Here is a 12,321-nt window from a genome sequence, read left to right on the forward strand (position 1 = left end):
AAAAGGGAATAAAGATTCCAACCATGTATAGTAATAATCATTGCAAAGTTTCATATAAATGTTGGTGATTAGAAAGAAGAATGGAACTGGAGGAATCAACCTGCCTGACTCCAGGCTCTACTATAAAGCCACAGTCATCAAAACAGTATGGTACTGGCACAAAGACAGAAATATAGATCAATGGAACAAAATAGAAAGCCCAAAGATAAATCCACGCACCTATGGACACCTTATCTTTGACAAAGGAGGCAAGAATATACAATGGATTAAAGACAATCTCTTTAACAAGTGGTGCTGGGAAAACTGGTCAACCACTTGTAAAAGAATGAAACTAGAACACTTTCTAACACCATACACAAAAATAAATTCAAACTGGATTAAAGATCTAAATGTAAGATAGAAACTATAAAACTCCTAGAGGAGAACATAGGCAAAACACTCTCCGACATACATCACAGCAGGATCCTCTATGACCCACCTCCCAGAATATTGGAAATAAAAGCAAAAATAAACAAATGGTACCTAGTTAAACTTAAAAGCTTATGCACAACAAAGGAAACTATAAGCAAGGTGAAAAGACAGCCTTCAGAATGGGAGAAAATAATAGCAAATGAAGCAACTAATCTCAACTAATCTCAAACTAATCTCAAATACCAAATGACAAACAACTAATCTCAAAAATATACAAGCAACTCCTACAGCTCAATTCCAGAAAAATAAATGACCCAATCAAAAAATGGGCCGAAGAACTAAATAGACATTTCTCCAAAGAAGACATATCATGGCTAACAAACACATGAAAAGATGCTCAACATCACTCATTATCAGAGAAATGCAAATCAAAACCACTATGAGGTACCATTTCACGCCAGTCAGAATGGCTGTGATCCAAAAGTCTACAAGCAGTAAATGCTGGAGAGGGTGTGGAGAAAAGGGAACCCTCTTACACTGTTGGTGGGAATGCAGACTAGTACAGCCACTATGGAGAACAGTGTGGAGATTCCTTAAAAAACTGGAAATAGAACTGCCTTATGACCCAGAAATCCCACTGCTGGGCATACACACAGAGGAAACCAGAATTGAAAGAGACACATGTATCCCAATGTTCATCACAGAACCGTTTATAATAGCCAGGACATGGAAGCAACCTAGATGTCCATCAGCAGATGAATGGATAAGAAAGCAGTTGTACATATACACAATGGAGCATTACTCAGCTATTAAAAAGAATACATTTGAATCAGTTCTAATGAGGTGGATGAAACTGAAGCCTATTATGCAGAGTGAAGTAAGCCAGAAAGAAAAACACCAATACAGTTTACTAACGCATATATATGGAATTTAGAAAGATGGTAACAATAACCCTGTATATGAGACAGCAAAAGAGACACTGATATATAGAACAGTCTTGTGGACTCTGTGGGAGAGGGAGAGGGTGGGATGATTTGGGAGAATGGCATTGAAACATGTATAATATCATATATGAAATGAGTCACCAGTCCAGGTTCGATGCACGATACTGGATGCTTGGGGCTGGTGCACTGGGACGACTCAGAGGGATGGTACGGGGAGGGAGGAGGGGGGAGGGATGGGGAACACGTGTATACCTGTGGTGGGTTCATGTTGATATATGGCAAAACCAATACAATATTGTAAAGTTAAAAAAAAAAAGAGGTACAAAAAAAAATGTTGGTGATAAGAATTTTGATGGAATGTAACATTTGAAATGTTTCCCAATGTTTCTTCCCTAAGAACAAAGAGGAAACTAAGAAGTTTTGTTTTTCCCCTTCTGTACTTTGTCTACCATGAAGAGTAAGCCATGAGGTTGTAATGGATAAACAGGAGTGAGAGAATTGGAAATGCTGATAAGACACTGCTGCTGCTAAGTCACTTCAGTCGTGTCCAACTGTGTGTGACCCCATAGACGGCAGCCCACCAGGCTCCCCGTCCCTGGGATTCTCCAGGCAAGAACCCTGGAATGGGTTGCCATTTCCTTCTCCAAGGCATGAAAGTGAAAAGTGAAAGTGAAGTCGCTTAGTCGTGTCCGACCCTCAGCGACACCATGGACTGCAGCCTACCAGGCTCCTCCGTCCATGGGATTTTCCAGGCAGGAGCACAGAAGGCAGAAAGCTGACAACAAGATATGCTACTGCTGCTAAGTCGCTTCAGTCGTATCCGACTCTCTGCGACCCCGTGGACTGTAGCCCACCAGGCTCCTCCATCCATGGGATTCTCCAGGCGAGAATACTGGACTGGGTTGCCATTTCCTTTTCCAGGGGATCTTCCCAACCCAGGGATCGAACCCAGGTCTCCCGCATTTTTGCGGGCAGACCCTTTAACCTCTGAGCCACCAGGGAAGCACAGGGGATTACTAGTAGTAGTAAAGTCGATAAAGTCGTGTCCGACTCTTGCGACCCCATGGACTGTAGCCTGCCAGGCTCCTCTGTCCATGGGATTCTCCAGGCAAGAATACTGGAGTGGGTTGCAATTTCCTTCTCCGACAACAAGATATATGTTGGTCTAAATTCTTCCATGGACGAGCTATTAGATTGAAGAAAAATTGGGTTTTGCTTGGTTGTTATTTGGGGCAGAAGAGAATGTCATATAACAATGGTCCTCAAATATTTTTGCTTGCATACTCCTAAAAGAATTTTGGAAAAAAATCCCTCCCTACATTTCTAATTTGACATTTAAAATTTTTTATAATTAAGATGCAATTTTCATCATATTATAATGACATTTAAAAGTAAAAACATCGTGTCATCCTTTCAACACATCCAGTGGAATATAATATCATAGCCTATTTTTAGCCTTTTATTTTGAAATAAGTTTAGCTTTATAGAAAATTTCCAGCACAGTACAGTATCAGCATAGTACAGAGAATTTCTATACACCATTCACTCAACTTCTAATGGTGCATATCATATAACCATAGTACAATATAAAACTAAGAAATTACTACTGATATAATACTGCTAACTACAAATTTTATTATAATGTCACGTTTTCCCACAATATCCATTTTCTGTTTCAGGATCCAATTCAGGATTTTACCTTGCCTTTAGTTGTCATGGCTCCTTATTCTCCTCCAATCTGTGACATTTCCTCAATCTTTCCTTATCTTTCATGACCTGGACACTTTTGAAGTCATCAATTATTTTGTGTAATGCTTGTCAATTTGAATTTGTCTGATTTTTTTATTGTTAAATGGGGATTATGCATTATTTGGGTAGATACCAAAAAGTCATGTGCCCTTCTTAGGGCATGATGCTGGAGGATACCTGATGCTGCTGTGGCTTATTACTGCTTATCTTAACCCTGAGGTTTCTCTTATAAAGTTAGTACTTTCCAGTTATAATAGAAATGGAATTCCAGTTATAATTTATGACTATTTTGGAGGCAATATATTAAGGCTATAAAAATTTCTGTTTCTTCCTAAATGTTCACCCACGAATTTTAGAACCCGCTAGTGGATCTTGCTGTAACAATGATTACTGTTGTATTTTCTTAATGGTGATTTTTGTCTCTCTCATTCCTTCTACGTTTTTAATTGAAATTCTTCAGTAGAAAAGAACTGCTGCTTCTCCTTAATTTGCTTACTTATTTATTTACATTAATCTGGACTCATAGATATTCTATGCTTAAAAACCCAATACTGTTATTATTTTGTCACTCAGTGTTCCAATTTTGACCATTGGGAGCTCCTTCAGTTTGGTCCTGTGTCCTTTGGACATGATCTCATCTTTTTGTGAGCATTTCCTTACTTTCTGTCATCATAAGATATTCCAGTTTCATCTTGTATTTTTCCTGCCCCAGACCTGAAACCAATCACTTCACCAAGAAGCCCTAATTCTTTTGATTGATAATACCATAACAGTTTGAATTCTATCATAATCTATTTAAAAATAGAAATACAAACAAACTTTAGCAGTCAAAGATTCTTGTTTCTTTTTCTGTTTAGTCTTGTATTTCCATTCCAATCCCCCTATGAATTTTATCCTACTGTAATATATTTTTATTCTTGAAACTATTTTATTCATTTCCTTGTCATATTTGCCTACAGTAAAAAGATAAGTTAAAATTATTTTTAAAAATTTCCCTGTGAACATAGGCTGTGTTACACATTTTCTTCTGTATTGAGTTTCCATTACAATTACTATTATAATTATTATCTGACAGATATGAATATATTACAATGGTTGATAAATAGTATATATAAAAATAAAATGTTATATTTCATCTCTTAATGAAATGGATGTACCATAGATGAAATTAATTAATATTAATTTAAAATTGCTAGCATGAATCAAGATTCAGCATGAATTCTATTCTCCCCAGCCCCTTTCTTTTGTAGCTATATGTGCTGAGAAAGCTGGCAGAGGTTGTTGGTGCTCACTATTGTCCATTATCCTCTCCTTCCTGAGCATACTGGGAGACCTCCCAGGCTTCCCTGCAGTTAGATTGGACCCTGTGGCTAATTCTGGCCAATGGTATATGAGACGAAGTGCCATGTTGTGCTTCTAGACACAGAAACTTCAGAGTTCTCTACTCCTTTCTAAATGACTATCAATTATGCCTATTACTCTTTCACTTATGGGCACCTTGTTTTGCCTGGCATACGAAGGTTGGGAAAAATAAAATATTGTTAATTGTATCATACTTTGGTCAATACTACTTTTCTATTAAATGTCTTTATTTTATACATGCTTTAATCCAAACACTTGATTTGCATATACAGTTCATCCAATTTAATGAAAAATTTCACCATAAAACATAATTGGTAAAGCCAATCTTTATTGTCAAATGAGCCAAATAAGACAATGTTCAAAAAAATTATGATTTCATTTTTCAGTTCAAATAAGCATGATAATACTCTTCCCCAAAGCTCAGTTAGAAATCTAAGATAAATAAAACACAGAGCCTTGCCATGAGCTTGTAAAGTAACACTTCAGGGTCTTATCAACAGTTGCACTGTCTTTACTTTGCTTTTCTGAGATATTCTCTCCAGATACAGTCTTTCATAATAGACAGGGGCTGTCTCAAAGGAAGGTAGTTATCACTCCTGCTGTTTATATGTATGTATATGAAATGCATATTAATTTAGACTATCCCAACATGGGCAGAATAACCCATTTCTAATTTATCACTTCATCCTTAACAGAAAAATGTATAAAAAGAGGGAAAGACATGAGAATAAATGTGGATTTAAGAATTCTTTATTAAAAGAAATTTCACTGACATCATTATTTTGAAATTTTTTTCTGTCTTTGGTCCATGGAGGACTTTACCAAGATAAGGCATCATCATCATATTTTGAGTAAAAGCCATGTCTTTTTTTTTTTTTTTTTTTTGAGGTAGAGACAGACATTTCTGCTAAAAGAGATGGGAAAGAAGAACTAGCATGACACCTTGATCTCAGGCAAGTAACTTCTAAGAAAGAATATGTTTAAAGGTTAAAGCATCTGGAAACTGAGCTCCCCAGCAATATCCCTGCCCTGTATCCCTTGGAAGTCTTTATGTACCCATAGGGTACATGTTCTCAAGTTAAAGGCTGTTTACGTGGAGAATGTATTTCAATAGCCCATGGAAACTACATAATTAACAAGGAGATCTTTAACTTCCGTCAGGCAGAGGTAAGGGACCACTGAGGCAACCAAGGCTTTTGGAGATAGAGGCCCTACTGTGGATGTTTAGGAGGAGCCTGGACCCACGAATAGCTGAATAGAGCAAAGCTGGTGCGGATGAGAAATAAACCTTTGTTGTGTGAAGTCAATGAGATTTGGGGATTGTTTGCTACAGTATTAAGCCTCCTGACTAAGAGAGTAGCTGATGATGCTACTGCAGATGTGACGTGGCTTTACTGTCTAGAATTGTAATATCCAGGTAGAGAATTGAATGGGAATCATGGACAATTCTCTAGGGAGAGGCAGTGCCAGGGAAAACCAGGATGGGGCCAAACCAAGAGACTAGACTACATGTTACACCAAATACAGACTCCATAGAGATGCCAGCAGGATTCCCAGTCAGTTATCACCTACTCTCCCTGAACCACAAGACACAAATGAAAGGAATGTCACTCAGTTGTGTCTGACTGTTTGTGACCCCTTGGACTATACAGTCCATGGAATTCTCCAGGCTAGAATGCTGGAGTGGGTAGCTTTTCCCAGGGATTGAACCCAGATCTCCCACACTGCAGGAAGATTATTTAACAACTGAGCTATAAGGGAAGTCCAAGAATACTGGAGTGGGTAGCCTATCCCTTCTCCAGTGGATCTTCCTGACCTAGGAATCGAACTGGGGTCTCCTGCATTGCAGGCAGATTGTTTACCAGCTGAGCTATCAGGGAAGCCCCCACCACAAGGATACAACAAGTTTGATATATCCAATCACCATTTTGAGGAGGGAATGTCAACTTCAGAAGACTGAATGTTTATCTAATGAGACCATGTAATGCACCCTTGATAGGAAGTGGAACTTTCAATAGAAGAAGCATGTAAACTGAGACAGTTGAAATTGGAAGAGCCCAAGATATGTTCAGTTGGAAATATCTTTAAAATTTCCCATCGCTCAGAGCTATAGAAAATAATTGACCCTTTTTGGAGGGAGCATATTAATTATCCAGTCCCATCACTTCACGGCAAATAGATGGGGAAACAATGGAAACAGTGACGGACTTTATTTATCTGGGCTCCAAAATCACTGCAGATGGTGACTGCAGTCATGAAATTAAAAGATGCTTGCTCCTTGGAAGAAAAACTAAGACCAACCTAGACAGCATATTAAAAAGCAGAGACATTACTTAGTTAACAAAGGTCCATCTCGTCAAAGCTATGGTTTTTCCAGTAGTCGTGTATGAATGCGAGAGTTGGACCATAAAGAAAGCTGAGCACCAAAGAATTGATGCTTTTGAACTGTGGTGTTGGAGAAGACTCTTAAGAATCCCTTGGACTGCAAGGAGATCCAACCAGTCCATCCTAAAGGAGATCGGTCCTGAATATTCATTGGAAGGACTGATGCTGAAGCTGAAGCTCCAATACTTTGGCCACCTGATGCGAAGAACTGACTCATTGGAATAGACCCTGATGCTGGGAAAGATTGAAGACAGGAGGAGAAGGGGATGACAGAGGATGAGACAGTTGGATGGCAGCAACGACTCAATGGATGTGAGTTTGAGAAAGGTCCGGGAGTTGGTGATGGACAGGGAAGCCTGGTGGGCTGCAGTCCGTGGGGTCACAAAGTGTCGGACACGACTGAACAACTGAACTGAACTGAGTTTGTGACCCTGCTACTTTGTTTCTTTTCTTGTATATCTATGAAGTCTAGCTCAGATTAAAAATAGTTGTGGAAGAAAGTTTTTTTTTTAAAGTGCATGTATATGAATAAAGCAGAATATCTCAGTACTTCTTATTTCTGTACTTTCATTAATGGTAAGTAGCGTGTGACCTGTCCATGGGGATGTGGTTTAATACTAAATATCAAAGTACAGAGCACTGACACACAGTACAGTTTTTTCCTGCAAAATCACTTTACTAATGACATACTTTGTCAAATTTTTATGTGTGACTGACTATTCACTTCAATATACCTTGACTGGAAAGATAGTTGATTAGCAGTTTTTAGCAAGACAACCGACAAGAACAGAACTTTAATTTCACTTGACAGATTATTAAATTGGGCTAAACATCTGGTTAGTCCAGGCCAGTTCTTCTTTTGAGTCATAAACATACAACTGCCACATAATGTACTATCTTAAAATAAAAAATAGTCCCTGAACAAACAGAATTATGGAAGTAGATTGTCTCAGCGTGTAATGACACAGCAGTAGCAAACAGCTGCTTTTGGACTCTGTATTAACTGTTTCAGGCCACAAAGACTTCATTCTTAGGACACATTCTTCAAATTGTGTTTCTAATGATGATAGTTTTCCACGTAGAGGCTTATTCCTACTTTCTCTAAGCTTCATCCTGTGACTGCCACCAGTTTTGAGGAAGCTGGTTGTAATAATGAAAATGCACCCTCTAGGGAGACTCTCCCAGTCTCTCTCTATCGTAGGCCCTTACTTAGTCTTCATACCCACCTGCTATTTTATTCTTATATGTTTCTTGACTGCTTTACTGTTGGTTTTCCTTCATTAGAAACTAAGTGCTTACCCCAGTACCTCCAGTTTCTAAAATGGCTCTTGGTTCTTAACAGGAACTTGATAAACATTTATGTAATGAGTAAAGTTTTGAATATTGACTATGAAGTCTTTTTTGTTTATAAAAAATGAATGAAGACCAAGTCTGTGATTTTTAATTTATGTATTAGTATCATGCTTTTATTTTTTACTGACCAGACTAACTAGTCCAATGCAAATGGAGATGGTTCCCCCAAACAATAATTTACTAAATAAACTCTATATAGCAAAGGTATCTAGATTACTCTGGAGAGTAACTTTTTAGTATTTCTCATCACATCCTCTAGTCTCATTCTGATGAAACTGTAATTCAGATCTTTAACTTTTTCCCTTTAAATTCAAGTTACATTTTACATCTTTTGGTTGTTATGAGTGGTCTAAATTTATATCTTTAGTCTTAAATAAAGCTTATAAATTTTAACAGTATTAAGATCTCAATATATTCCTTTGAGCTTCTCTATAAGGTTTTTTTTTTAAAAACTAACTTTGTTATCATTTAGTAATTGATGATTTTAGGTCACATTGCATGGTTGCTTTTGAAAGAGTACTGCTAAAAGATCTTTACTATTTAAAGAAAGGTTATTTTCCTTTAGTTTGAGAAGACAGAACTAATAAAAATGAATGTCACCCTAAATATTAGTATAGAGTCCAGAACCTGTGAGTATTAAGCTGAGATATTAGTGTTTTGCAAACCCTGCTGTTAAACTGATTGAATAAAAACCAAACAAGAATCCTCTCTGAAGCCTTTTCTCTTTCCTTTCTTCTATGAGTGTAGGACTTTAAAATTTGTTTTGCTTCCCACCCCGCTCTCTTTTCATGGAATGAGTATTAGTAAACATCTGAATAGATATCAAATTAGTTTAAAAATTCCCCAGAATTTTTGGTAAAAGCATATTAATGCAAAAACCATTATTCATGTTGGTTTGAGGGGTCTCATTTGGGAGTTGCTTTTAATAGTTCTTGTTTTCTGAATAATAAGCACTGTAAATTTTCCCCCTTTTAAGAATAGATCACAGTTTGAGGAAATAAATGAACACCTATCTGATTTGGTTACAATTCAAAACCAGTAATCATTTTAAGAATAACGAAGATGGTGACACAATTGACATTATAGTGGCATCTGGTGTGTAAAGGAAAATACTCTTCTTTGCTCATTCTCACCGCCGTGATGTTCTCTCACTTCGTTATTACTGGTCATTCTTCTCAAGATCAGAAATGAGAATATTTTCTTCTAAATGTACTGTACTAAAGTTGGCTGAAGGATAGTAAGGATTTCTAAACTGAGCAAGTCTCCCGAAGATAATGTGACTGTGCTTGTACATGCAGAAGGAAAGTGTGGAAATTGCCAGAATTACTAGCAGTGTCAGTGCTACTGTAAGAGGTATAACGCTGTGACTTGGTCCTGCAAGGAGATGAAAAAAGAAAACTTCAGTGACAATGAAGTCAGATAGTTACTGTCACATAGTTACTTTCTATTTTATTTCTATGAAAAATCAAAATGTTCTCTACTGTTCCAAACCTACCTTTTCCTGGATGCTTCTTTACTGTGTGAATATCTAAAATCAAATACAAAGATATTGAGATGAAATTTTCCTTTTAATTCAGCAAAGTTATGTCATTACTTCAGAAAATGATGGCCCATGGATCAAATCTGAGCACATGTTTTTATAAATAATGTTTTATTAGAACTCAGCCATGTTTCTGTCGTCTTTGGCTGCTTTTTTGCTACAGTTGAAGTGTGACAGAGACCATATGGCTCCTATATCCTGAAATATTTACTATTTAATCCTTTACAAGAAAAATTTGCTGACCCCTGATTTATTTAGTCATCAATACTAGTGCTCACAAAGACATACACTGCCTTTTTTTAAGCTGAAGAATCCTCATCCAGTCTCAACACTGTGCTGCAATAGAAATATGAGTAAAATATAGTCCCTGCCTACAAGGAACTCAGTTTTGCTGGGATCTGATGTGGAGTTGGTCCAGTAATGATAACCTCCCTGGCTTTTTGCAGATTTAAAAAATGAGTACCTTCTCATGTCTCAAGAATCTTGGGAAATGAGTAATAGCTCTTCCATTCAAAAAGTTTGAGGGTTCCTGTTTGAGGATCTTCTACTGAAAGAATGTATCTTTTCAAGGAAGACTCTATATCAGAATTTGAACTCTGCTATTTTTTATCTAGGCAAAGATCCAGAGAAATATACAGGGAATGACCCAGAGAAAGAGAAGTAAAGGACTTGTCAGTGGAGGACTACTTGGTGCACTACTTAAGACCCATGAAGAAATGTCAACATTGTTACCAGTAACAAAAACACAGTTATATATATATATATATATATATATATATATATATATATATAAAAAACCTTGATTTTGCAATTTAAAAACAATACTGTATGATTTTACATAATATTATTGAAAACATAGTATTGTGTATGTGTAAGGATACTTTTCAAAGAAAGACTGATGAATGGGTATTCATTCTCTGGATGGAGGCAGTGGGCAGGTATAGAAGGGACACATGGAATCAGAAAATTTGGAATGTAGTCCTCCCTGTGGCCTCAGTTTGGACAAGTACTTTTCTCTTCTGTAACATGGGAGTGTTGTATCTGTTTCACTGCCTTGAAAACTTGTCGTGAAGGGTAAAAGAGGTGCCCTGTGTAGTACAGGAAACCTTAAAGATTTGAACAGATATGAGGTGTTTCTAATTTGTTCTTGATAGCTGAATGCTAGTGGTTGCTTAGGCATGCTATTTATTAGGTTAGCCATGTTTTCCACACAGAGCTGATACCCACACTTTTGGAACCTCAAACTTTGGTTCCTACACCTACCAGTTTTTGCTTTTTCATTGCCAGTATCTAATCAGTCACTAAAGACTGATGATTCTCTTTTCCCATTTCCTCCCTCCATTTTTGTTCATTTTGTTCATTTGTGCTCAAATTACAACTGTCTCCCTTACATCCACTGTAGGTATCTACAGAGCACTTAGGGGTTCCCTGTGTCCTTCACCATGAAGTTCAGCTCTTTAACCCAGCACTCCCTGTGGATGGAGCCTACAGAAATATGCTTTTACCCCCATCACCACCTAATGTGGGCTAGCCTTAAGTTCATTCTTTATTTCTGTCTTTAGTCTTACTGAAACATTTGTCCAGTATTCTTTCCCTCCTCTATTCTCCTTATCTTTTACTATTACAAAGCCTCATCCCTTCTCTGAAGTCTTCTTCAGGAGCCCAGGCCACATCAATCCCCTCTTCTTTATAATACTGGCATTTAGAAAATGTTGTGATTATTATAAACATCTTCCACTGTTAATGATCCTTACTGTCTTAGAAATCTCTATCATTTGCAATTGACTAGAATTTTCTGGCTTATATTTCTAAATTTTCATCACCACAAACTGAGTATATAGCTCCAGATGAAGTTAAAATATGATTTATAATATACTATGCCATGCAGTAGAAAAACACATCTACTTATCCACAGTAAGGATACCTAGACCTGAATTATATTTCCTGTGACCAAAAATGATACTTTAAAATTCTGAGTTGCAGTTGCCAAAATGAGAGTTGCTTGTTTGCATTTCCAGCTCTATTTGCTTGAGGTAAAACTGTTTTTTTGCCCATTAATATAACAGCCAGATGACACAAGAAAGTCATAGTCTTTGACTTGATTTATAATGATTTTTTTCTGTGTATGAGAGAAAGCTGGTATGTTCTGTAAATTATTTGATGTAAAACAAGACAATAATGTCAGAATCTATTTGAATACTCTCTAAATACCTGAATTTTAAAAGTTTTAAGTGTAAAGAGGTGGGTCAGCTTTAGTCAGGGTGGAATCAAATGAGTATTTACCTTTGAACTTTACCCACCTGCTTCCATTTTACATATAAATCCCTTTTTGTCTTGACATGAGGATAATTGCCACACTCCTTCAGGAATCCTCAGGGCAACACACAGATGGGGTTTGAAGTGGTACACCTCTGGCTTCCGAATACCCCAGTTTGATTGATCTGTGGGAGTTCCATCAAACCACTTTATGGTTTCATCTGTGGAAAAAAAACGCTAACTTATTATGAATTGCGTGCATGGTTATCAAACATACTAAGTGTTGAATAAACCATAGAAAGCAGCCCCTAAATTTAATGT

At 37.1% G+C, this 12,321-nt stretch overlaps 1 protein-coding gene across 1 annotated transcript in view; it reads right to left on the reverse strand.

The window, feature by feature from the left end:
• Positions 1–4,777: 4,777 nt before the first annotated feature.
• Positions 4,778–12,321, reverse strand: part of PLA2R1 (phospholipase A2 receptor 1) — a 136,920-nt gene continuing 129,376 nt past the window's right edge. The window contains exons 28-30 of the mRNA XM_014478670.2: positions 12,045–12,221; positions 9,700–9,732; positions 4,778–9,578 (exon numbers count right to left, since the gene is read on the reverse strand). Of these exons, the coding sequence (XP_014334156.2) occupies positions 9,364–9,578; positions 9,700–9,732; positions 12,045–12,221 (425 nt within the window). The 3' untranslated portion in view covers positions 4,778–9,363. The remainder of the gene's footprint in view (positions 9,579–9,699; positions 9,733–12,044; positions 12,222–12,321) is intronic.

Source organism: Bos mutus, chromosome 2 (assembly GCF_027580195.1).
Source record: "Bos mutus isolate GX-2022 chromosome 2, NWIPB_WYAK_1.1, whole genome shotgun sequence".
Taxonomy (NCBI): domain Eukaryota; kingdom Metazoa; phylum Chordata; class Mammalia; order Artiodactyla; family Bovidae; genus Bos; species Bos mutus.